The sequence below is a fragment of the Oenanthe melanoleuca genome, chromosome 1, assembly GCF_029582105.1.
Source record: "Oenanthe melanoleuca isolate GR-GAL-2019-014 chromosome 1, OMel1.0, whole genome shotgun sequence".
Lineage (NCBI taxonomy): Eukaryota > Metazoa > Chordata > Aves > Passeriformes > Muscicapidae > Oenanthe > Oenanthe melanoleuca.
In genome coordinates this window covers 4,324,337-4,351,781 of record NC_079333.1, presented here as the reverse complement: position 1 = coordinate 4,351,781, position 27,445 = coordinate 4,324,337, and the positions used below count along the sequence as shown (strand labels likewise).

Here is a 27,445-nt window from a genome sequence, read left to right as displayed (position 1 = left end):
TCAGAGCAATCGTGGATCACTTAAATACATGCTGCTTACAATTTCATTGTTAAGGGAATGAATTCTTTCAAATTCACTTTCTAATTGCTAAGTCTGATTTTAGTTAAAAAAAAAAAAAGAAAAAAAAAAAAAAAGAAAAAAAGGTATCAGTTTCCAGTGAAGATTTTTTTCTTTTACAGACTGATCTTTGAAAGCAAAATGCCACCTTTATCCTGCCAGGAGAGGAATGTGCCTCCAATAAATTCAAGTGCACATGAATGCTGTGTGGGAAAGCAGAAGAAGAAGTATTAGTTATGATCTCCAATGGTGTTGCTTCTCTGAATGCAGATAAATAATAACAGGAACCATTAAACTTAGGAAAGGCCATCTGGCTTTTTTCCCCACAGCTTACTCTGTCTGGTGAGGCCATGTTAGATGGATTTACAACACACACTTTACAACATTGTTCTGTAGAATTTACTGCAAGTGTTTATTTTTGTCTTCTCTCCCTTTCCCCCCAAACTTGCTAAATGTGTCTGCCACAGCATCTAAACTGTAGCTGAAAAAAGGGTGAGTGTGATGGCAAAGCTGCTCTGAGAATACTTCATAATGAGTACTGCAAGAAAGAGCAATATATCACAATATTTTCTCCATCTAGTAACACTTATCTTAGCCTCTGCCAGGCCAGCCTTGAGGGATTAACACCTGAAGCTGAATTCCAGGGTTTCATTTGCTGTACAGTCTGCTGCAGTTGGTGCTCTGAGGAAATTAAGCATATTTCTTACAGACTCTTCGAAAGGAAAAAAATATGTGTGGCAGCATTTTCACCCACTATGCTTGCCTGTATATAAATCTAACTTTTTTTCCACGAGTATTGTAATTTTCTGAAGTGAATAGAAATATTTCAGCACCAGATTTTCAGTAGGAAGAGGAGAATTACAATGGCAAATAGTAACAGTGAAGAAAGCAAGGTGGTGCTGTGATTACCCCAGGTAAATACATCACTTCCTTCTACAGCTCAGAGATTCACAAAACTGGGGAAGACTGGAGCATCTTTCAAACCTAAACATCACTGAGTATTCAGCACACCTTGAACACTGAGCAGGAAGAAGAAATTCAGTATTCTGGTGGTATTTTTTGGTTCATTTTATGTGATTCTGTGTAGCCAACCACAAACCTCCTCCAAAAGGCAGCTCCCAGACATGCTCCTTTTCTGTGTTTAAATCCATGCCCACACTGCCTGATGCATCAGGAGGTGAGCACAGACCACAGCCAGCAGGAATCACTCTTCCCAAGAACCCATCCCACCTCCTTATCACCCTGCTCCTCTCCATGTGATGCTAATTCCAATTATTTTAGCCAAGGATGACCCCTTAAAATGCAGCTGTGAAAACAAAATGGAGCAGATGAGTTTTAATCTGAATAGCCCCATGAAACTGTGAGGCACAGGCTCAGAGAGTGGGCTGAGTGGGGCACAGTGTGTCAGGGTGAAAAAAACAGCTCTGGGGAAAGGACTTTTGTAGGAATTATTGCAATCATCTCATAGGCTTGGGTCCAACAGCCATCTCCAACCCACAGCAGGGCAGACTGCCAAGCTGCTTGCTAAGAAGGTTTTGTGGGTTTTCAGCTTTATTTCTCTAATTTGTGGTTGTTATGCATCTCTCCTGGTTGTCTTTCCTGTCATCTCTTCTGCAGCCTGCATCCAAAAGCCCAAGCAAACACATCTGACTGCAACTACCCTGACTAATCACTAACATCTTTCTATCAATACAGAACTGCCCTTTCAACCCTTCTTGCCTTTATTATTTGCCTCATATGCCTGCAGAATAAGTGATTGCTGAGATCTCCATGACACAGGCAGGTGACTAAAACATAAAGACAATGTGTGCCATCCAGAGTCTGCGTGAAGCTGGTAACAGGAAATCTTACCTGGGTCTCAATTCCCAAGGGTTAGCCACTTTCTTTCTATCTGGAAGTGTTGGTGTAATGCTGAAAGAGACTTCCAGCCCCTGAGGAAATACTTAGCTGGAAACCCACATGCTTTTTCAGAGAAATCTCTCCAAGTTTTACCAGAAATGAAGCCACATGAACCTCATTTCTAGTCAGACAACTGTTTCATTGATGGCAAATTTTAGGTATACTTTTGTTGGATGATTAACCTACATGTGTCACTTTTATATGATAAAAAACTCCCAAACAACGCTACAAAAAACTAAGTTTCATCTTTTGTAAATGAGTTTTATATAATTGCAAAAATAACGCAGTATTTCTGAGGAAATTTCAGTGTCAAGTGTATCCAGCAATTTAGGATGTCTGATGATGCACAATCACTGAAATTAATTACCATCATCTTACAAAATTGGTTCTAATTAGCTGATGCCTTCCCACTAGAATATCTCTGAAGCAGCTTCATATTGCAAATCCATGCCAATATTTTTTTACCCAAAAGCTCAAAGTTAGCAGCCAGTGAACAGGATACTTTGTGGGGTGGAGAAGACATAATTCAGCTGAGCTTGCTGTTAAATCCATAAAATAAATAGCAGAGAGTGGACACTGCTATCTGTAAAGCAAGGAAGTAAAGTATTTAGATTTTAGGGGTGAAAGATTAAAGGGTAGGGGGAGGTTTCTGATTCGTGGCACAACCTGTAGTGGCATGAAAGCAAATATTTCACTATGGCTCTCAGGAGGGTGATGGCAAATGGAATTCTTCCTCTGGGACACCCTCCCATGGTTCACCACAGAATCTCACTTGGAATTTGTAAGGCTGACCCATTTTTGCAGGTTTTTGGAGAAAGACAGTTGGAGGGATGTGCTGGGGAATTTTTGTCAGTTGTGGTATGTGGGGAAATATTCCTTATGGTAAGAAATGGATTTTTTTTTTCCCTCTGTGTAAAAACACTTTGCACTGGAACAATTGATTCCTTTAAATAATAAGAAAGACAGACTATGTGATAAGCTCTTCCAAATCCCACAACATTTGTTATAGTCACTGAATGCCATTCATTAGGATTTCCAGAGATAAAGCCTCTCTGCTTCTTTGTATCTTCACAAAAGCTTTTAAACATGTGGACTTATATCTGCAGGAAACAACTATTATTAATGAAGCAGCTGGATTTCTTTTTAAATAGGTTACTTTGCAGCCATTTGCTCTGCTAATTATAAACAGAAATGCTGACATATATCTACAGTGCTTTGGGATGTTGAATATAATCTGAAGTACATTTAAAAAGCATTTTAGAAGAATAACCCATATCTGAAGTGTGAATTGAAGCTGTAAAATAATATACATGAAAAACAGCTGCAGAAATTATTAGCTCACATTTCCCCCCAGCAGTTCTCCTTCCAAATATATCCAATGCAATGTGAGAAGCATTGCTCCACAGTAACATCATAATTCTGCTGATGCCACTTTCTATTAAAGTATCCTAATAAGTAGTAACTGTTCTGATAAATGAATGCATGTGAAATAAACCTGGAATACAGATATCACACCAAAGCAGTTCAGAGAAAGGTAATTCTCTTTCATGAATTATTTCAGGACTTGCTTCTATTCTCTTCTGTGAAATTCCTCACACACACACACACAGAACAATGTTTCAGGCCCAGGCAAATCTTCCTGGGGCACTGCTGGAAAATTACAGAGCAGGGAACTGCAGGTACTCGAATCAGGGGCAGTTCCTGTGCTGCAGATGGATGGAGAGATGAGCCAGAAAGGAAGGGAGAGTAATTTTAAAAACTACCCAGTGTCCAAGGCACGGATGATATCAAATGCTCCATTTTGAGAAATCAGTAAATTCTCAAGGAATTTCACAGGAAACTGCTGGTGTGTTTCTGACAACATAATAGATATCTGTCGTGTCTTGACAATGGAAAATAAAAAATTATTTGGGAGAGTCAGTGAGGAGGACAGCAAAAAAATGTCAGAGAAGAATTAGTAAGGAATAACCAAAACCAAAAGGCAAAGAGAATCAGTGTCTAGAGGTGTCTGTGACAATGGCTCTGCTCTACTCTCTGTGTCCCTTGCTCCACATGCTTTTCTCCTGTGGCTTCCCCTCTTCCCAACAAGTACAGCCTGCATGCCTTTCTCCCCTCTCATGTAAACCTTTCTGAAGTGTTGGCTGCTTTGCCCTCCTGCTTATTCATTTTTTTTAATTCTCTCTAACCAGTTCCTTCTTCCTGCTACCAAAGAAGAGCCTTCAATCCTCATCACCAAATTTTTTTCACCAGTATTTCCACAGCTCCCTGTTGAACATCCCTCCTTTGGAATAACCTTTCAAACAAGCTCCCAAACCCACAGGGTCCTGACTTCCCACAAGCCAGATTTACCATTCTGCAGGATGGAAATGGCAAGGCAGTGAGCTACTGAGGGCTGGAGTTTACTTTTAAAGATAAACCTGAAATACTTGAGATTAAAATTATTCACACAGGGTCTTAGGTCAGTGGGTCTCTGGAGCATTTCCAGGGTTTTTGTTAAAAAGAGACTATTAAGTCCAGCTCACAGAGATAAGTATAGATAAGTACAGCTCACAGAGGTGTGTCATCTTTTCCTTTTACATTTCCTAAAATAATCAAATGCAATTTTACCAGCACATTACTGACATTTTCTGTAGCCCTTCTTTAATGTTTACTGAGGACCTTTGGGGGTTAATTAATGCCAAGACATTTCACCCATGAACCGTTTTCTAATTCAATTTGTTAAATGCAAGTGGCCATAAATATTATAAATCAATTACTGACTATATTCTACGCTTCACCAACCAAAAAAATCATAGCAGAGTATTTTTGAAGGTGATTGAGAAAAATGAAACATTTCCATAAGGCCAGGCATTTATGCTTCAGTTTTTCTTTCACCAAAACACAATCTGAAATACATTTTGCTATATACAGGAACTACTTTTGTAGAAAAAAATCAATTATATTCTGAAGTTTAAATCTTCTTTTTTTTCCAGCCGTGCTCTAGTGTATTACTGTACCTCAGAAACATACCCTGGGGAAAAGCTTCTATTCTTCACTAAAAATCTATGAATAACATTATGTAGAAATTAATTTGTGATAAATGATTTAAAATCTTAACCTAGAATGGTTTCTGATTCAAATGTCATCAGAAAATGGCACCTCACCCGCAGGAAGGAGTCAAGGGATCCGTTCTCCATGTATTCAACTACAATCATTACTGGTCTGCCTGCAAAACACCAAAGAGACACATTAGGATTATGGACAAATGATGGGGCTTTTACAATTCTAGCTGTTCAGGGGTTATTAACAATAGCTGAACATATAAAATATTTCAAAAATTCTAATTTATATCACAAACACAATTCACTGTGCTACTCGCTAAGAATTATTTTCTATGCCTTTTTTTGGTTGTTTTTTTTTGTTTGTTTTTGTGGTTTTGTTTTTTTTTTTTTTTTTTTTTTTTTTTTTTTTCTTTTTTGTTCTTACTGGATTAGCTGAATGCACATCATTCACTCTGGTGTATTCTCCCCTAAAAATGATCAAAGAAGAGCCTGCTACCTCCAAACAGCAAATCTTGCTGTGCAATATTTTGGAATGTATCTGAATTAAGGCAAAACTCAATTATTCATAAGCCATGTCCAAGTAATTACAAACTGAGGGTCATAATTTTCCTGTCAAAGTAAAATATCTCAGTGACTCAGGAACGTAGGAGACAGAATGGGGTGTCACAAAAAAAGCTCTCCTAGATATGCTGTGTGCATTGGGTGTGTATAATCCAGAGAAACTCTGAATTCATATGTTTGTAAATACCTAAAATATACACAGTGTTACTCAAATCAACATTTTGCTCAGGGTAACACCATATCCAAGCTGAAGCAGAACAATACATTACATTTATTTCTTGAAAGGATATCCAAATCTGAAGATGCACTTTTGAAGTTGTACTTAACTTAAACAGCAGCTCACTGCTGGTACCCTTAAAAAAAATCCCTCTACAAGTGCTTGACAGGAGAGGGGCAATCAGCTGCCAACCAGGCTGCACAGCAATTCTTACAATTATTAATAGCACAAAGCAGCCTTTTATACAAAAAAATTAATGAAGAAGAATGTTAATAAGATTAGGAAGAAGGTGAAAGGTCTTAAAATGCAGGTTTTTGTTTTTCTGGGAATGGCCATCTCTTTTGGGGTTTGTGGGAGACCAGAGCTATGCCAAGTGGTGACACTGTGAGTCTCCACCATTTCACTTCCTCAATTCCACACTAGCTGGGCCAATATTTTTCAAGCCCTAAATAAGATTCATCACTTTTTTTTTTCTATTCTGCTCAAATTATGTTTGTGATTTTTTTGGATGAGGGGAGGAGAAACAAACATAGTGCTTGGGCTGATGAAGTGTAGAAGGATATTCTGATTGTTCCAGTACAACTGTCCATTTCTGTTCAGTTTGCTTCATGGTGGAAGTGTTAATTAAACTGTCCAGAATGTACAAGAGGCCACAGCCAGGTATTTCTCCTGAGCTGTTACAGTTAACCTTCCATCTAAAAAAGTGGATGATCCACTTGTGTGCTTGTACCAGCATGCTGACCCAGAATTTTGGGTTCCTGGTGATACCCATTCACAGAGCTTATTCTGGTCTTTCTGTAGTTCCTATCAATATTCCCTCATTTCCTCTTATATTGACTCTCATGTTCACATCTTCAATGAATAAAACACTTCACAGTGTTGTCACAATACTACAATGTTTTTGTGTGTGAAAATTCCCAGATGCCTTGATAGTATTTTTGGATAGCCCTTGGAAGTGTGAAGAATAACCATAATTCTTTTAAACTCAATGTTTAGTCTCAGCTGCTGATGTGCATCTGCCACCAAATCAATTATATTCATCTATAGCCATTGATTATACCCTGGTTTTGCATTTTAAACTTAGAAGATACATCACTTTTAAGCTCCTGGAGGAAAGAGCATTTTAAAAATTCATGTTTCCCTTAGTTCAGTTTGCTAATGATGACTGCTTGTACAGCCCACTCTAGTTTCAAGCACATGAATGGCCCAGATTCCCTTACCTTTATCATTTCCTTACTGTCACAGGGCTGACACCTCCACATGAAAGGAAAATCCTATAATCTAGAGAAGTAAACAAACTGCAGCCTGATGCTAGAGAATCTTACACTGTGCAAAACCCTCTCAAGCAAGTGGTAATTTCTGAATAGATGCAGACAAGAGCATTTTTCAATGAACAGGGGTGTAAAGCTGGCTTTCAGATGGCATATTTGGTCAGGTAGAAGTTACACAGAAATTTCTCTTTCTGGGTAAAGCAACAACTAAAACACCTGTATGGAAAATTTGCATTTGAAGGGAAGTACAAAAGGAGCTTTGAAACAGCACCTCACATCTCACACTGATACCACCCCACATCCTCTGTTCTCAGATTTTTTGTGAAAGAATAAATATTCCTGCCCCAGACACGTGTGGGATATTGTCTATAGCAGTTTTCCCCCCTTGCACGTGGAGTAACTGTGGCTCTGGGAGATTTCAGGGATTTCCATTCCAGAGTTCCAGCATCTCAAAAAGCCACACAACACACAAGAGCAGCACTGGGGCTTGGCATGATGCAGGAAAAGGACAGCAATTCAATTTATCTCAACTGAGATGAATCTATAGAAGAGGCAGGATCTTTCACTGTTTTGAGGCAACTCCCACTCTGTGACAAGAGGCTGACTGCTTGTCATGGTTTTGACAACTTTCCCTAAGAAAGTTCTTCACTGGAGTTCTCCCACTCAGCTGTACTGCAGTGCCACTCAAACAAAACCAGTGAAAATGACAAACAACCTGTATTGATGTCATGCCACCTCAGAATATGCTGCAATTTTGTATTTTCCATTGATCAATCTGCCTGACATTTTTTTTAATAAGGAAGCATTCAAAAAAAAGAAGAAAAAAAGCCTGCCATACATTGCCAAATAATGTAAAATACAGATTAAATCTAAAATTCACATTGTATATATTTTTAGTTCTCTATTTTTTCCCAAAACACAAGATTTTGATAGCAAACAATTTAATTGAGTGCCAGAGTGATGAATAAGGAGGAGAATCTGAAGTGTCATATCAATGACAAAATATTCAGCTTGTTGTCTCCTGGTGTCATTTTAAATAATGCAGCAAAGCCTCTTTTAATGAATGTTTTATGTAAGATTAATCCTCCAAAAAAGAATAGTTAGCACATGTTCTTTTTCTACAGACTTATAATGAGATCTCTAATACCAATTATGGGGATAGATTTGTTAACATAAACACATGATACTCATTCTTTCACTTTAAACAGCACAGGCTGGCACCTGTTCCCTGGTTCATATTGGAAAATGTTGCTCCATCACTTCTGCAGATCAGAATCCACATGCTCAGGAAATCACCTCCCTATCAGGCATCCTTTCATTCCAAAGCCAAGCTCTGCTGTGGGTTGCCCAGGGATTTATCTCCTGCTAAACCAGAGATGAGACAGCCCAAACCCAGGGGCACAGCCTCAGTGAGAGCTGTGCCTTCCACACTGCCACAGCACCCAGAGCTCTCCCAGGGACACCCAGACCTTGGGAGGCAGCCCTGGAGCTCACACTGCTCCATTCATCACATTCCTTCAAATCAGAGAGCCACTGGCCACAGCACTGCAGCTGCTTCTCTCCTGGCACAACTACAATTGCATTTGTGTGCACCAGAAAGGAATTAACTTCAGTGAATAAAAAGTATTTTCCCACAATACAAAACAGGTAGAGGAAAAAAGAAAGAAAACTAAAGATCATGAAAAAAAGCAATTAAAAACAATTCTGCCACTTTGCATTTTTGGTTTTTCATTGTTAGGCCACATCAATTCACATGAAGCCAATGTGAATTTTACTGCAAACCCACATACTTGAATTATTGACTCACATGAAAGTCCCTGACTAAGACCTGTGTCCAAGCAGCCTCAGAAAATAGAAGCTGCAGTTCCAAAAACTCCTTTTTGAGAGTTTAGAAGCCAGAGTTTTCAAACAGGATGGGATAACATATTTACATCCTGCTGCCACAAAGGTCACATAGATATAACCTATTTATATTGTTGCTAGAGCTCTTTGAATTTTCTCATGTCCATATACCAAATATCATTAGTTAAGATAGTTTAGTCAGGGAAAGATACTTCTACAAAATCAATCAGAAACAATTCAAATCACATGAATGACCATAAGATACTGTTTGAATAAGGTATGGTCACACAGCTGTCACTACTACCTGAAGATTTATTGTATCCCCATAATCTGAAAATATTTCATAATATAAACCTGTTCTCTGAGCTGTTTTCCTGCAATTATACATTAAATGCTTTTCCACTTGCTACCCTGTGACCCACTGGGAAGAATTTATGCCTGTGGGTGTGTTTTGGAAGCCAGGAAAAATCTGTATGTATATTTATAAAATACCTTCTCAAACCTTCTGGCCCTCCCCTCGTGTTGCAGGCAGCACTGCAAGTGGTTCTTCTGTTCCTCACGTGACAAAGGGAGAATGTGCTTTGGACAACAGGAATTTGAGCAGTCCTGCTGCTCCTGCAAACCCTAATCCACATCAATCCTCCCTTGTGCCTACAGAAGATATTCTGGAAGATTTTGAGGAAAGGAAAGTGGAACTGTAAAGAGAAAGCAGCTGTGTTCTTTCCATTATTTATTTTCTGATCCTTATCTTTCCATGAGAGAAGCAAATGGAATGCAGGATAGAGTAAAACCAGAAGAAATAGGGTTTTTTGTCACTGCTTGGGGGTTGGGTAGCTGAGAGAGAAATAATGGCTAAAATTATATTACAGAAGTACAAAAACTGGGACATTTGCTTTAGCACTGAAGCAAAGAATGAGAGAAAAAAAAATCATAACAGATAATGCATTCTGTTCAGATTCAGTTTAAGAGAGACACTTTTCCCCAGTTGGATTAACCAAAACAATTCACTATAGCTATCTTATAACTGAAATTCAGCATATTTCACTTAATCTAATGACACCTCAGCCTGAAGCTCCTCAGAGCTCATTCCAATCCACATCCTCCTGTGGAAAGAGCAAGGGATGCTCTTTGGTTCAGAATTAGAGCACGGAGTAAAGGAATTTAAACAATGTGAAATTTTGCACTGGGGGCTTCAGCACTTCATATTCAGCCTGCCACAATTCATAACAAGTTCTTAGGGAACCCAAGAAGCAAATGCTACTTAATCTCTGTTGTGAATTTACCTATTATCATAGGGCATTATATTTAGAAGCTGTAAGATACAATGTAAATTTTAAAAGGGCAAAATTAAAAAAAAAGCATATGTAAACATACATATTTACAATAAAAGATTTTTTTGTGCTTTCATAAGCATAATAATGTGGTTAAGGTATTTCAACCCTATTCTAAAATGTCATTTGTTGTTCATATGATATTATGCCTGAGAAGTTTATAAGATTCTGACAAGACTTTAGGATATCCTTTGTGTAATTTTCCATTTACTATTTGAGCCATTTTGCCCCATTTCCCTTTAGTCTACACAAAGATTAAACATCTGAGGTACCACTGAGCTATAAACAACTCATGATCCACCCACCACTCTTCCTTTATGAGCAAGGCATCATTTCTCATGTGCAGAAGTTGTGGAGGTCACACATCAACACTCCTGAAGGTTCTGAAACCCACCAAGGAACCTTTGGTGATAACATGTGGGCTGCTAAATCCTAAATTAAGAAAACACAATGTCATGAGTCAGGGCTCCAACAAATGCATGATGCCCTGGACCTAACACTGTGATTTTTGTGATCTCCTGGGGTTTTTCATCACTTCTCTTTGAGGGATTTTACCTTCAGAACATGAAGGCACACACTGTCGAGATTATTTCCCATGCCCAGTATTTGAGCCTGGGAATGTTACTTCAGCAAGCTGAATTTGGTAAAGGCCTCCTACCTAAAACAGACCAAACCTATTTAAACATTATTCAAGTTAGCTGCTTCTCCTGCCTCCCATCTCACAAAACTGAACCAGTTCTGATTATGCTTTATGTTTTACCACTGGTAAAAAAGGGAGTTCAGTTTTCCCTTAATCTTGAAACAAAGAAAATCTGTGTGCATCTCATTTACAAATATACTTCTGTGTATATCTGTCAGGCTCCTCCTGCTCTCCTCTTTTTATCTTTCTGCTTCTTTTAGTAAGGAACAGCAACTTGCTTCAGCTAACATGCTTGTAACAATAAATTTCCACATTTTCTGTAGTCAGATTTTAAAAATATGCAATAGTAGTGTATATTATGTAAAAATGACCACATATGCAAATACTTTTCTCTGAATTCTAGGATTTAAATTGTTTACCATGACCACCTGAACATGAAATGAGAGATTTAGCAAGGGTAAAGAATGAAAACCTCATTTTATCATGTCCTACACTCAGAGATTAATCCCAGTTTTACAGTTCAATCTTAACTCTAAATGATCAGCACAAAGTACATTTCTTTCAGTATTAATGCTACTTGCTGCTCATCCTTATTCTGGTTCTGAAGTGCTCCCTGCTAATGGAAAAGTCCATCTACATTTGACCTTCTGTTCTCAGAACATACATGCCATTATGTATTAGTTACAGGGTTTATAAGCTGAACATTCCAGTGGAACAGAATAAACTGGAAGAGCCATTTGGCTCAGGTATTCCAGGAAATGCACATGCAATAGAAGAATCAATTTGTTAGTCACTGGGAAAGGATTAGCAATTTTCATGTAACAAATATAGAAGTATAGGTGCTGGAATTCAAAGTAAAGAAAAATGCATTACTGGGGGAAAAAAGTTACTTTTCTCATTATTGAAATACTATAATCATAGTTGAATTCACTATGTACAATTGCTCCTTGATGGTTCTTGTTGAGTAATTTTGTTCAATAAGGGTCTGTCAATACAATTTGCTTTCAAATGTCAGTTTATACAATATCAAGAATAATGGGCTCACTCAGGTGCACTTGGAAATTGTAATAAAATATTAATTTTGGGCAAAAGAAAACTGATAATCATCTAGTTTAGTACTCTACAATTATGCCTGAGTTTTTTGAGGAGCTCTGTGGAATAAATGTGAACATTGTAATGTGTGTTAGACAAAGAGCCATAAATAACTAGGCAGTAAAACACTGAGGAGGGGATATCCTCTTCAGGATGTAGAATGTGCTTTTTGTAGAAGAGGAGTCCAGGACAGCAGTGAGCAAACCATCCTGTATCACTTGCAATTTCTGGAAAGTAAATGCATACTCAATTTCTTGCATGCAGTATATGTTTTGAGGTTCACAAAGGTGAGTTGTTTCATCAAGCCAAATTGTTTCTGTTTTTCCTACAATGTCAAGGAGCTGCATAGTTGGCTCTTGCAAATTAGGTGGCAGGAAATAACTGATGGTCACACTTCATTAAAAAAGCCACATCAGGATACTGAGAGTTTCCTCAAAGTGGAGCAAAGAATAGGAGGGTGTTGATTTTGGAAGAGCTGGAATGGGAAGAGAGAGATGCAGCTCTGGCAGTTTATAATTTGGGCTTTCACAATTTGTGTGTATCATGAAAGAAGTTTCCACAGCTTGTGCCAGTGTCAGTATGATGAGGAGTGTAAATGCCAAGTGGTTTAAGAATTCTGTTTAATATATGCAAGGCTACCACATGAGAAAAAGTACTTATTGCTCACATGAATCCATCTGTCACTGCAGACCTACATCAGCTAAGTCATGTCAATTTGTATTGCTAACAGGTGGAATAACAAGGAATGAAGTAATTTGTGACATAAATGATAGCTAAGTAAAAAGGAAGATATTGTCTGCAAATGGGCTTGTTTTTGCAAGAATCCAGGATAAATTTTGCAGATCTGCTTACAGTTTTGCTTCTGGTGAAACTGCTGTACAGCAGTTACAGACTTTTGATGTAACTATCAAATATAAGCACTATTGCATTAGAAGTTATGTCTAGGCTTAAAAAACACCTACATTTGAGACAATCTATTTATGCAGAAAGATGTAATGCCTAATCCCAGCAGCATAAATTAATCTTTAAGTTGGCTAAGTGAGGATATATTTTACATAAGAGAATCTCTGCACAGTGTAAAAGCTGAATTATACAAAACTGAACATCAGTTGTCAATGCAATGATAAAAGAAACACACTCCTCTCAACCACTGAGATTAAAGTAGAAAGGGAAAAAAGGAAAGCAACAGCTGCATGGCCCTGCCAAGCTGCTTTCCAGACACTTATTTATAGCAGGTTTTCTAGTTATTTCTGTGTTTCATTAAAACATCCATGGCAAATTTTGTAGAAAAAATATCTAAAAGCATTTTGTCTTTAGTAAGTAGATTTTCTGAGTATTTGGAAGGGAATCTGCCACTTAGCTTGAGTTAAAGGTTTTGGTAAAAAAAAAAGCATCTCATTATCTTTGTTCCCACTGACCCTAATAGCAGAATAATGCTGGCATTTTAAGTCTCCCATGTATTTAAATTAACTGAAATCTTACCCATAACCAATTTGTGAAACAATTAAGTTATAATTCTGGAGTTATTAAATGTAAAGTAGCTCTGTTAGGCTTATGAGAGCTACTGTCCAACCCAAACCCAAACATCTCCACTGAATCATGCACAGCAAGAGAGAGTCAGTTCTGAGTCTCTTACATCCCAGAGCAGCACTACCTTGTCAAGATTTGTTTTCATGGTTTTTTTTTTTTTTTTTTTTTTTTTTTGGTTTGGTTTTTTTTTTTTCTTTTCATTTTTTTTTCCTCACAGGTAAAGCAAAGCTCCTTTTAGCAGTTTAGAAATGGAAAGGGCATCCCCTGCTCATCTCTGATACAAAAAGAGGCAATTCAGAATTTGTAATGTGCTTAATTTAAATGTAAATATGATGAAGTAAAAAAGGAAGAGTTAAATAGCAGCACTACAGGTAAGATTGTTGAGCTACAACTATTAGCAGCAATTTCTGACCTGCACTTCAGAGCTTTATGCCACCTGACCCCCCACATGTATTCTTTCTCAAAGGAACACCTCTCATCCATTAATTTATCACAGTTCTTCATTGCCTTTCAACTACCTGAAAATCTTCCCTTTCTCTGGGGTTGCTGCTTTGTTCACTTTTTCTTTTTGTTGGTTTGACATGATCCAACATTTATCTCCTTTAACTTGTGAGGATATCTGTTACACATTATGATGTTGCATTTTTTCCCTATTTTCAATGTCTCATCAGATTGATTTAGAACTATTAGTAAAAAACATTTAATAGCAAGGAATTATGAATAAGTTTCATTAAAAAAATCTATGTGTAAGAGTTTTAAGTCCATAAGATCAAAGTCTTTACAAGCACTCAGAAAACAACAGTCCTGAAGATCTTGCAAAATTAACTTGTAGGTAGTTGAGAACCCAATTCATGAATTTGAGGCCATTTGTAATTTGTTAGAACCAGTGGGATGCTCTACATAACACTGTTTGTTCAAAACATAGAATTATATGGGACCTGCAGTATTTCCTCTTCAATAGTTACAGGTACCACCTCATTGTGATGCTGACTGTCACAATACCTAAGGGCTACTGAACACTCTGAGATATCCCATGGAGAAAATATATGGAAAGTATTTCACAAACTGTGGACAAAAGAAACACAAACAGTCATAAGAAAAGAGATCAAAGCTGTTGAGATGCTTCTATTCAAAGAAAGCAAATTAAGAAATAATAGCACTTGAAATAAAAAGAGAAGTAAGAATCATCTGGAAATTAGAATTACTGCAGTGGATAAAATGGGGCACAGAGAAATACAATAGTTTCTTTTGTATAGCAAATCAATAACGTTATGTAATTTTCCAGTTTTCTCCCTCTTTTTACCAGAAGAGTCTTTTTTTTTATTTCAGGAAAAACTTTTAAGTAACACTACAGATAACACAGGATGTCAAGAAAAGATACTAGCCTGACATTAGCCCATGCACAGATCCATTTTTACACAGAAATATGTACTTTGGAAAGGAATTTTCATTCAGTTTTAACTATAGCTATATGTATTTACTCTTTATTTATTACTTTTGATGGAAGATGGTGTTTAATGGCTCCAGGAGAGAATGGATAACAGAAGCAGCCTCTAGAATGCCTCTAACCTGACCTCTCTCATTTAAAGAGAATTACAGCAGTTCAAATCATGGTAAAAGTTATTAAAAAAAAATAAAAAATAAAAAAAAGAAGCTGTTTTCATGAGATACAACTTGCAGCTACCAAAGCAATCAAAAGTTTCAAACACCAAATTAATACATAATCAAGTTCTCCCTTTCCAAATTTGTTTTGCTACCATGTTTTTTAGCAAGGGAATATAAATTTTTAGGGAAGAGTCACAGAGTCACACAAATTCTGAGATTTTATAGTGGCATGTTTAAAGTTCTCCTTTGGTGCACATGGACATGCTTCACGAAATGGATGATTAGAGGACACCAGGCTTTCTCTTCCAATATTGAGGTTGGCCACTTAACTGCAGACCAATTTCTCAGGAATTCTCCATCACACTACCTCAGGAAAATGGCTCATTCCCAATAAGTTACTGCCTTTTCCATTTCCTTTTGGTTTGGCTTTTTATTGGAAAGGACATCTGATCTCCCTGTCTAATACCAAATTTTATTTCCCTGAGATGAGTGGAGAGATAGGGCAGAGAGAAAAAAAAACAACTGATGTGTGGGAACAGGCTGGAATACCTACCAGAGGAAATGCTGGGGGGTAAAGATCCACCCCCTGCCACTGGATGTGAGGCCAGGATGCTATTTAAAAATCCTGCCCTCAGGAACCTCGAGAGAGACTTCACCCCAATGGTCGGAAAGGATCCTTTCAAAGAAATAAAAATTACCATTAATCAAATGACTTGTTCACTGGCTGGCAAAAGAAGCTGACTGTTTAAAGAAAGAACAACCAAATCTCTGCAGAGTTAACAGCGGTTTCATGGGAACAGATCTCATGAAAAGCAGCTAAAAGCCTTTGTTAGCTTTTTAACCAAGTCATACAATACACAGCTTTAACCAGGAAAAGATTTTCTGCATAGTTTGCAAATGGAGAATTCCAGCTCTTCTAGGAGCAATAGAAAAATTTGGTGTTTCAACAGCAAATTGCACCTGTGGGATACTCATAATGCATTCCAAATGACTCCACCATAGAGGCATGTTGCAATTTTATGTTGAATCAGTAGAGGTGAGGTTATACCAGCAAAGCTGTTTTACACCAGTATTTTAAAGCCACCTGACAAAAGTCACATCAGGCATGGGGCAAAGGGGAACCAGAATTTGCAGCTAAAATCCTGAATTCTGTGTCAAGGCAGCTCCATCAATCAGAGCTTCTGTCAAACCTCCCAACACCTCTCAATATATTGATACAGGTAAAAACCAGGAGTAAGGATGATGCCTAAAGATTTTTAGCTTTTTCATTTATTTTTCATATAATTATAACTTTTGGATTTTAGGCAACATGGACATGGACTCTTTCTGCTTTGCTCTCACCAGAAGCTCAACAACACATTTTATGCTTTCAATATAAACTGTAAATAAAATGTACTAAAAATAAAATAAACTGTACATTCTTCTCATGGACTACATGTATGGTTCTATTCCTGGAAACAATGATTATCTCATCCACCTCTTTTAAAACAAATATTTGTGACACATCTACTGCAGTGGTGACAAATGAAGATGCCTTAGCATTTGATTCACTGTTTCAGCTTTCAGCATTTGAGCAGAGATCTGCAGATATCATTTCAACTTCCTCAGTGAGTGCTCAGTGAGTGCCAGTATCCAAGATGGATCTGAAATGACAGCTCTGCACATCTCACTTAAAAGCACAGGGTCAGGATGCTCCTCACCTGGCAATAAATCCCAACTGACAATCAGAATAATCTGGGTATTTTTGCAAGTGTATCAAGTAAACATCTATCCAAAATTTAGGTAATGGCAAGTAATTTTTTCTCACCTTGCAGGTACTTCATATTTGTATTTTTAAGAGACTTTATACACAATGAGAAAAATAAATGGCCTTCAACAGTTGGGCTTTTCCCCCCCACTAATAAAAATACAATAAGGAAAATCTTCTCTCAAAACACACCTGTACCTGTTGAATTTAAAGTAGCCTAAGAGAGCTTTGAGTTTTTTACTTTTAATTTCAGGCAAGAATTCTAATGTTTCCCCTCAACCCATCAGTCCTTTAAATTTGTTAGACGTGCTGCAGTCTGTGGAAAAAGGAATTAATTTAATTGGTGATCTGATGGCCAAAGGTAAGTATTCCCTCTGGATTCTCAAGAGAAGTCTTTGGCATTCCTACAAAAGTGTTTCCAAATTCCATGGCTTCCACTTCAAAATATTTGAAGAAGTGATTCTGGAGACAGTATAGAATACAATGCACAGAAACTCAATTTTAAAATGGAAATTGTCCCATTAACTCCAAGATGTTTGGTACTAAACAGCATCTTAAAACATAAAGGCTAAATAATGAGCATATGAAGATTTCCCAAATAGAATTGTGCTCCTCTGTTTCAAAATATGAATTATTCCAACTACAAAGTACAGCCACTGAGTCACACACCATACGTACAGACCTTCAGAAAAGCCAAACACCTTCAGCTTCACAATTGACATTTTCCTCTATTCAAATGCTGTTAAATGGCAAATAACTCCAGTTTCCTAACAGACTAACAATAAGTTACTTAGTTATAGAAAGTAATGAAGGCAACAAATTTATTTCACCTATTGTACATATTCAGAAATAGAGAAAACAAGGAGCAGTGAATTTTAAAGTAAATCTGTGAATACTAAGAACTAGACGGCTAAAATAATTGAGGTTTTAAAAGCAGCAAATAACTAAAAGAATACATATAAACAACACTTTTCTGTCACACTCAAAAGGCAGGGTTCAGTTTCTTAAGTGCAAGTGGTTTGTGTCATTTGAGATGCTCTAAAATATCTGAGACATTCCCAGCTGAGAGGCAGACATGACATGATCAGCAGGAGATTTGCACTCTGAAAGGGGAAGCAAGAGGCAAAGCAGCAGTTGGATATATAAGAATAGGCACTGAGTGTCATTTTAGGCAACTGAATCCCATCCAGTCTCCTGTCACCTCAGAAATGTCTCTGACTAAGCAGAACTCAGAGTTACAGGAACAAGACCTTACTCAGTCTCCTCTAGAAGTCCACAAACACCTTCTGAAAATTACAAGGTTGGTAACATTCAGACCTGACCAGTATCCATCAACAAAAAAATGCAAATGAGAGATTAAAAGTTCATCCATCTTAAAACAAGCATGGCTCTAAATTGAAATACAGCCCGAGGATGTGCTTTTTTCAGCCCCAGATGTGATTTTTTCATCATGTGCACAATGTGAAAAGGGTTTGAGACTTGATTATGTGATTTTATATTGGGGAGGTGATAATCACTGCAGATAAAGAAAATTAATTCTTGTTAAGCCACATCAATCACCACCAGATGGACAGAGCTTTGATAAGAGCATTGGGCATTTGCAGTAGTTTAGAAGTCGCTCAAATATTTACTTGTTTGCATAAACATTCATGAAATATTTGAATGAACTACACAGAATCACAGAATGTGAAAGGTTGGAAGGAAGCCCTGGAGTCAGTTAACCAGATTTCTTGAGAAATTATGCCATTGTGTCTGTCCACATCATACAGACACTTGTGCTTCTCTGTTGTTTTCTGCAAAAATTAACACTCATTTATTCCATGGGTGCACTCACACTAATGGGAAGATCTTTCAGTACAAGAGTGTAAACTGGGAAAAGGAGATTAAGATGAAAATGAAATGAAAAGGTGATTAATGCAGGTGGCATTTAGCAGTTTATAGTCATGGATTTATTGAGGAGAAAACCCCAACCTCTCCCTGCCCCACAGTTACACCCTGTGAACACCTTACCATGGGAAACCACATTGGTTACAATATTAGCTGGAAAAGTGTTTTGAAACTGTAGAAATACATGGCAGACTCAGAATAGCTGACAGTCCATGAAGTAGCCACCACTTTCTGAGCCCTGTGACACCAGTTTATAACTCAGTGTAAATTCTTCTGTTTCACAATAATTACAGCTAAGTGCCTGAGCTCAGAGGCAGTGGGGGAGTGCTGAATCAATTAGCCTGCTTTCCACCTTCTGCTGCTGTTCCTGGGGGAATATCATCCCACAAACTGTGGAATTTGATAGGAAGTCACTGGTACAGCATCCTAAACTGGCATGGGTTTAGTGGGATATTATCCCACTGGGCAGAAGGGCAGGAGAAGGGGGCTAAAGGAAATCCATATGCATAGTTCAGCTCCAGAGCACAGACATTAATTCACAGCCATTTACTGGCACTGCAGGGTCACAGCATGGCCAGCCAGGAGGAACAGCCACTGCTCCCAGCCACATCCCATGGCCTTGCACCAGCAACTAAACTGTGCCCTGTTCTTTGTCTTTGCTGGCTTTCCTTATTTATTCAATGTTTTCTGCAGGTGGAACTGACCTTATTTGCTGTGTACTTCTGAGCATCTAAGAGCTACAAGTTCAACAGCAGCTCTTTGGCCACTTAATTTAACAAACTGGATTGAGAAGTTCTAGAGAGGCTTTCTTCTATGTGTTTTTACAAGTAGCATCTCTTTATTGGCACCAGCAAAAGACTTTAGTCTGTTGCTCCTTTCCCACAGAATTGATTTGGGAAGAAAAGGAAAAATGCATGGGTGGTGTATTTAATGTAAAAATCTCCATTGTTATTTGCTTCTATATAGTCAGATCTCTTGATGCTTTCCATGCAGGGATTGTTAAAACCCAGCTAAGACCAAGTTCTCTGGAACTCTGCAGATGAAGGCTTTGGGGAGGCGAGGGCTGTCAGGAGCTTTTGCATTCAGTTTGGCAGGAGGCAACTGGCTGTTTTCACTCCAAACTGCATTTTCATGCAGGGTGGGCTGAACATTTAGTAACAAAATACTGGAAGACAGACTGCAGAAAGTTTTCCTGTTTCTGAATAGGGGACTCATCCAATTTTATCACTTAATTTCTGAGAGAAGGCAGATTTCTGTTATGAGCACTTCCCATTCTGAAATAAAACCTGGTTTTTATTGTTACTTATGTTTCCTTGGGAAAGTTAGAAGAAGGGTTGGAGCATTTTTTTCCAAAATTATTTGAAATATATCCATTATGGAAACTCTGAAAACCAGTCAACATTTCTCTCACATGATTTTATTGATTTATCCTTCCTAGACCACCAGGAATGGCACATTACTTCATAATCTTTTATGAGGGAACATATGGAAGGTTTTTATAAGAAATGGCTTTTTAAAACTTCGAAATTATGATGTCAGATTACAATTTTTAGAGCACTCAAAAGGCTTGACTTGTAATGGAGAAAAAAATCAGAAGCAGGGAAAAAACTTACCTGAGGAATTTGTTGGATCATGTTTTCAGTACATTTAGAAAACATAAACTTTTATCAATGCAATAATCTGGAGATTTATAATATGCTCTTAATTTATTTTAGAGCTTTTTTTTTTTATGAAAGCAAAGGCTGATAGTGTCCCTAAATTCTTACATGAATAATTCACATCTTAGAAAAATCTAATTTTTAAGACTACTAAATAGTATTTTTCAATAGACTTCAAGAAATATTAGAGCATAACAAGAATTGACAAAAATTGCTGTGCTCAACCCCTGCTGAAATCACAGATCACAGAATGGCTGAGGTTGGAAAGGACCTCTGGAGGCCACCAAGTCCAATTGAATCATGTGAGGGTTTCCATTATCTTGCAAATAACAGTGAAACTCCTGAAGGCTGAATTCTGCTCTAGGGTACCTAAACCACTAAAACAAACCTGCATTGTGCTGTGCAGAGGGAAATTTATATTCTCATGTTCAACAACAGATTTTCAAAGGGCTGGTCCCACTTTGTTTCCCCAGATTGTAGTTGACATTATACCCACAAATAATTGTGTCATTGTGAAGAACTCACAGAGTCCTTTGACTGCCTTTTCCTGGTGTCTGGATTGTTTGTTTCCATGCTTTTTGGGTTTACTCTTCAGTTAGATTTTAACTCTGAATTTCCTTCAGTTTACTGGTTTGGAAATGAAGCATTCCTATGCTTTGCCTTCATTTCTGGGGAATAGACCCTTCTAGTGCAGCTCTTGGGGAACATATTAAATCCTCCTTTTCTATATCAAGTTCCCTAATTTCTGCTCCAGATTTAAACTGTTTGGAAACACAAAGAAGACAAACACTGGGCAGGGCAAAGCTGCTGTTCAGATCTCCATCCTTGATGAGTTTAACCTTGAGATCCTTGTGAAAGACAAAGCTTCCCTACAAACCTGCACTCTCATTTCTTGACTGGCAGATGGGAATAAATCCAGAGGTAGGAATATTTACACAGAATGAGACTATTTTAGAAAACCCCAATTATAACAACTTCTGGCTTTACTTATGACTTCTCTGGGACAAAAAGCAAATGCTGAAAGAAGCTTACAGTTCCTAAGGAGGAACTGATGTAAGTAACAGAATATTTGGGGAGAATATTAACATCTAATTTAATTTCCCTTGCTGCTTCTAGACAAACAGGTGATTTCAGGGGGAAGAATGAGGGAATTGCTTGAAAAGAGTTCTACAAACACTACAGGCATTTATTTTGTGATGTGTTAAATGTCAATGCACACTGAAGTTCTGGTTGCTGGGAAGATTGGTGTGACAACATTAATATGATTAAGGCTTTTAACAGCAATAACAACTGCTGTGTGGAATTATCTTTGCAGTCCAAATGGAATAGAAATGGAAATACTGAGTTTCTATGGGATAAAACTGTGTATGCTTAAGATGTCTACTAAATAAGTATTTTTTAGTCCCTGCTTAACTGAAAATAGCTTTAGCACAATGCTAAATAAGAACCTGAAATCTTCATGTTCATAGGCATGTATGATACCCAGGACACTGCTACAAGCACTATGCTGTAGATTTGGATTTCATTATCATGCATTCATTATTAGATGAAAATATTTTAAAATTTCAGTTTTCATTATAGAAGAAAACAAAGTCTGCAGTATCAGCTGAAACCTTTGTGATTAATTTGTAATTAATGATACATCATTATTTCAGGGAATTATGAATCCATTAATAATTTGCTGAATTATCTTTTCATCACCCACTTTTTGTTATTTTGAAAGGAAAAAAATCTAAGCATTCCTATCATTTGGAATTCTTCATCCTTTAAGACTGGAAACTCCCATATGAAATGCTGATGGGGTAAATGGGATGGTTAAGAAGTTCCAGGGCCTTTTAAATTTTCAGCTGCCCATTTTCATGGTATTTCCATAAAACCAGAGATTTAGTTTTAATTTTGTACTTCATGCTTAGATATTGCAGTAATTTTTAATTTAATGAGCGAAATAGCTTTTCATGGGTGACATCTGAAGATGATTGTCATGCAGCCTGCTGTGCATTCTGCAGCTCTGCAGCTAAACTCTGATCCTCTCCTCTTTTTTTTTTTTTAGCCTTGTTACCCTGTTACAGAATGAACCAGGGGTAGGAGACAGACACTTCCCATGTTTAGACAATAATCAGGATCACTGAAAAAGCCTCACTGTGTTCAGTTGAAAAAAACCCCTTGGGACTGAGTGATTTTCTGTTGAAAAACGTGTATGGTATAAATTGAGGATTCCTTTCACTATCCACATTCATACAATTCACAATTTACTGTGCAGTAATATCAATGAAATTAAGCCCACAGGTTTGATCTCCTTCCTTGTAACAAACACCAAGTAACTCCCTCAAATAAAAGATGCCAGGATTAGAAATGGAAAGATGACTGTCATTACCAGAATTGTGACTTGGAATGAACTCTTTGATTAGAAGTGGATTAAATGCTGGCTCAGATTTACAAATCTGTAAGTTAGACAGAAAATCCTCTTTTCCTCTGCTCAGTGAAGGTGTCCCAGCCCACACCTGATAAACCAAGACAGGCTTAGGCAAATGGGCAGGAATTCTCCTTTCTTTTATGAAAAATGCTGCTGACCAAAGAGAATTAGCTGGGCTTGTTAATTATCTCCTTGTTGATATCAGTGTATTCAGAGGATTTTTCTCTGCAGCTCAAAGACCACTTGGTGTTCATTGAATGCCATGTGGTAAAATCTCTCTCATCTCATCTCATCTTCCTTGTGCTGGTTTTGGCAACAGTGACTCTGCCAGGATGGATGCTGGGCAGTATTTGTTTACTTAGGCCACAAAGTCACATTTTTCAATGCTTATAGATGTATTAATTGAAAACTGGAAGTAAATTGCCAGTCTTACCTGGAATGCTTGTATGCTGAAGAATGTGCTCAACTACAGCAGAGAGGAAAAAAGCAGAGAAAGGAAAGAGGGGAGAGTCTTTTCCAAAGCAGGTAAATTAATTATTGTCAGTCTAGGGAGATATTAAAAAGCTTCTGTTGTTTCAGGAAGAAAGGTAATCAATTATGTGAATTCTAGCAACAGTACAGTGGTTTGTTTCAGATTTTTACTATTATAAAAATTCTGTACTATGCTTCTCTAGATAAAGTATTGAAATGAAGTCATTATCAGCTAAACTTACTTGCTTTCAAATTTTATTCTGCAGAAATTACCTTGTTAAAGTTTAGTTGAAAAATGACAATATTTACAGATGGGTGTTGTTATGAATCTATTTGAGAATGTCTGACTGAATACATTTGCCTCCGAAAATGTGTTTACAGGATTGTCATTAATGTTTTCAGCTTATATTTAGAACATACTTAAACTCAATATTCTGTAACTTCACACCATCTATTATGATGTTTTAAAATCATGTTATTTTTTTTCTCACATTGGTTCTTTCTTTCAATTGTGTCTCTCTTAACAGCTTTATCATCCTCTCCTGATTTACAAGCCCTATGCTCATCTGAGAAGAAATGTAACATTTATGGATGAGTATTTTCTGCCAACTGATTTTCCACCCAGGAGTTTGGAAGGGATCCCAAACAGTTTGCATCTAAGTTATTTATTCTTCTGGAAGCTGAGCTATGTATGTATTAAAAATCAGAAAGGTAATTCTAGTCAGTGAAATAGTTTCTTTTTCACACATCTAACTCTCACATTTCCATAAAATGCAATATCAGATAAATATATGAGAAAATTACCAGTCCATTTTTCAATTCTTCTTGATATGAATCTGCTGTTAAAGATATCTTAAGCTTGGTGCTTTTCAATAGAAATTTGGGTGTGAGACTTAAACCTGTAGGAAATGCAATCACAATGCAAACTTTTGCAGCAGAGATTTGTATAGAGAGACGAGACCTGGAGGGTCTATAGGTAATCATAAACAAAAATATTAATAAATAACACCAAAACCCAATAATGGCTGCTATTGAAAAACCACATATATTTGAATATGAGTAACACAGCTTACATTTAAAACAGTTATTTCCTGCATGCCAGTGGAAGGTGTAGCAGGATACTCTGCCTGGAGTGGGGTAAAACAACTCAAACTGTTCCCTATGAAAGCAGAGTTATCCCCAGTCTTTTCCCATGCTCAATCACATGTACATTTACTAGTGTGTTTTTGCCTCTGTGCAGAAGAACAAATGAACACTTATCAAAATAAATCAACCAAATACAACTTGTGAATTGAGATTATTGATTGCTTTCTATACACTCTTTAACCCCCTCACTCCTTTGGCTGTCAGCTGCAATTGCCATTGTCATTTATAATTGTTCTCATCGTTGCTTTTATGGTTTTCCTGCATAGGCAACACATCAGCCACGTTGTGCAGCAAATCTGTCAGCACAGTGCAATCTTGTCTCCCCCTGATATTCATTGATCTTCTGGTTGCAGTTGTTAAAAAGCTCCAACCCTTCATATATCTCCTGCACACTTGAAATATCTGACCCTTTAACTTATTGTACCATATTCTTCTTTACTTTCATGGTGGAGGAAGAAATTGCATATTGTATTCAGATATTTCAGATGGAAAAGCAATCATCTGTGGTTAATAATGATGCTAATTATGAAAAATGATTACCACACATTCCCTTTGAAAGAAAAGGAAAAATAAATAGTCTGGTTGTATCTTATCTACAGGACTTTATCTTTTTATAGCTGTTAATAGAATCACTTTTGTCACCTATTTTTCTACTAGAACCACATCTCATGTCAAAGCATCTGAATATCTTTGAAAGTCAGGTCTTGTGTGTCTGAACACAGACATCTGAAGGCAAAGGATCCTGAAGAAAGATACCCTGTTTCTCAGCTGTAACCTATGAAAGCAGAATTATGGAATTTAGTTATGTTAGATAGTGTACCCTGGTCAGATTAAGCTGCTGTTAACAGGGTGTTCCTGCTTGACTGGTTGACAATGTGCTTTTTCTTCACTGCTTATCATCCTGTGAAAGATGCAGCAGCAGAATTGACAGTCATGATGTACGGCTTGCTAACTGCAAAAAGGGAAAAGCAGAACACAGAAATGTGCCTGATTTGAACTGCAGGAAACCAAAAAGGCCCTTTGATTATTGCAACAAAATTCTCAGAATGCCATGCATGAAAGACAAATGTAAATTTTCCCAGAGGGTTAAAAGCTAATTTTTTCTAAGTACATGTCATTCAGGAGAACTGAGTATTGACTCTTAACTTTTGCCAGCAACCTTCAACACATGGGTGTGTGGTGGTTTGCATGTGTAATTTGAAATGTCCACACAGATGCATGCATGTGTAAAAACAGCTCAGGACTATCAACATTAATTACATTTCTTCCAGTAGCAGTCAGGAATGGTAACCCATTTTGCAAGAAGGCTACAGATACTTAGTGTTGTCTGTTATGTGTACAGCTTTAGCTTCCAGCTCTTTATTTCAGATGATACTTGAATAAACTGAACTCATAAATTTGGCTAACAATGCAGGTGGTGGCTGTGGGTTTTGTGTTAATTTGATGGCCACGCCAATGCTGGATTCAGTAATGTGTTACAATATTTATCTATGAATAAGGATACAAAGGAAAATAAAGGGAGTGAGCCAAATTTAAATTTACAGCTCCTCTTACTGAACAATTTATAACACAGCTGAGATCCTGCTGTTTTGTCTGTCATTATGTGCACAACTTCAATAATATTTTATCAGAAAAATTCAGTTTTATGCCCAATGCCATGTAAATTCCACTGCCTAATATGACACAAATATAGTCTCACCACCACAGTGGGTTGTCCCTAAATGACATTTAAATTTTGCAGAATCCTGCTCTCTGGGAATACAATTTCACCATCCATGACCAAGGTAAGAATATTGTCAGTTTTGCCATGAAAGTGACTCAGTCCCTTTGTGTATCAACAAAATATACAACATTATGTGTACAACAAACACATGTACTATAAAATATGTCACCTTCTGAAACGGATTCTGAACATCATTTAACAGGTGGGAGAAAAGGGCAACATTAAATTCATTACAGTAAAGGCTCAATGGCCTAGAGCACAATGTCTTGGCTGAAAAAAGAATGAATGATATCCTGAATTCTTGGAAAAAAAAAAGTCAAATATTAAAAGCTTCATACAGTAAATTCCAGTGAAAGAGGATCATGCTGCTGCTTTACCTCCCCCATGGACAAGATAAGGTGCACTGATTTTAGGGCTTTTGTTGCACTGAATGGGTTACATACAATAATTTGAAAAGAAACTCAATGATTAAAGCTTTAGATTTGATCTGCAAATATGTGCCTGAAGATTTCAAACTGCAATACTCTTCACAATTTGAAAGCCATTAAATCAAAACAGTGAGACAATAATGGAGTCACAAGTGTCATTCCAAACCCAGGCTCAGTGTCTGAGGATGTGAGTTTACACAGAACCAGAGCTCTAGGTGCTGTCTTCATTTATCCTTCTTTTGTGAAGGGAATATTCTGAAAGTCCTTCTGGAGAATACAAATGTACATAATACTGTCAAAGAAAATGAATGCCTTAAAAAGATTCCTCTTGTACATTTGACAGGTATGAACCCTTTTGTAGTCAACATTTGGAAAGTAAAGCAATTCCTTAGAAATAATTTCTAAGAATTGGGAGCTGTTTAGGGTAAAGCTTGTGGGGCAAGGGAAGAAACAGATTATTAATGTAATAAAGCCCTTGCATGCATTCTTTTTTCATTAAACCAGTATTAGATACTACTTACTAATTTTGCTTTAAACTATTATGTAAGACATGATCAAACTCAACTAACTGAAGATTCCAGTCTGGATTTCTTCCAGTACAGTTGCAATAGTCAGGGGCCCCTTTTCATGCCTTTTGTAGATATAGTTATGCAGCCTGATTTTTTTCTGTAGGCATAACTTTAATTTAATTTATAGACTTTTCATGGAAAGTCTTCAACATAATGTAGCAATGAAGACACATCTTATTTCTCTAGAGCCCAGCTTTCAGTGTTGGTCACATGTTTGCATTGGAGAAGGAAGTTATTGTTCTTATACCTGCTTATGAAATAGCAGCAGCTTGGCCACAGACATAAAACTCACCTGAGCATGCCCTGGCACACCCAAA

At 37.3% G+C, this 27,445-nt stretch overlaps 1 protein-coding gene across 2 annotated transcripts in view; it reads right to left on the bottom strand.

The window, feature by feature from the left end:
* Nucleotides 1-27,445, bottom strand: part of LOC130257195 (ephrin type-A receptor 6) — a 271,650-nt gene that overhangs the window by 42,760 nt on the left and 201,445 nt on the right. For both annotated transcript variants that reach the window (XM_056499489.1, XM_056499481.1), the window contains 2 exons: nt 15,640-15,762; nt 5,100-5,161 (listed from right to left, as the gene is read on the bottom strand). In XM_056499489.1, the coding sequence (XP_056355464.1) occupies nt 5,100-5,161; nt 15,640-15,762 (185 nt within the window). The remainder of the gene's footprint in view (nt 1-5,099; nt 5,162-15,639; nt 15,763-27,445) is intronic.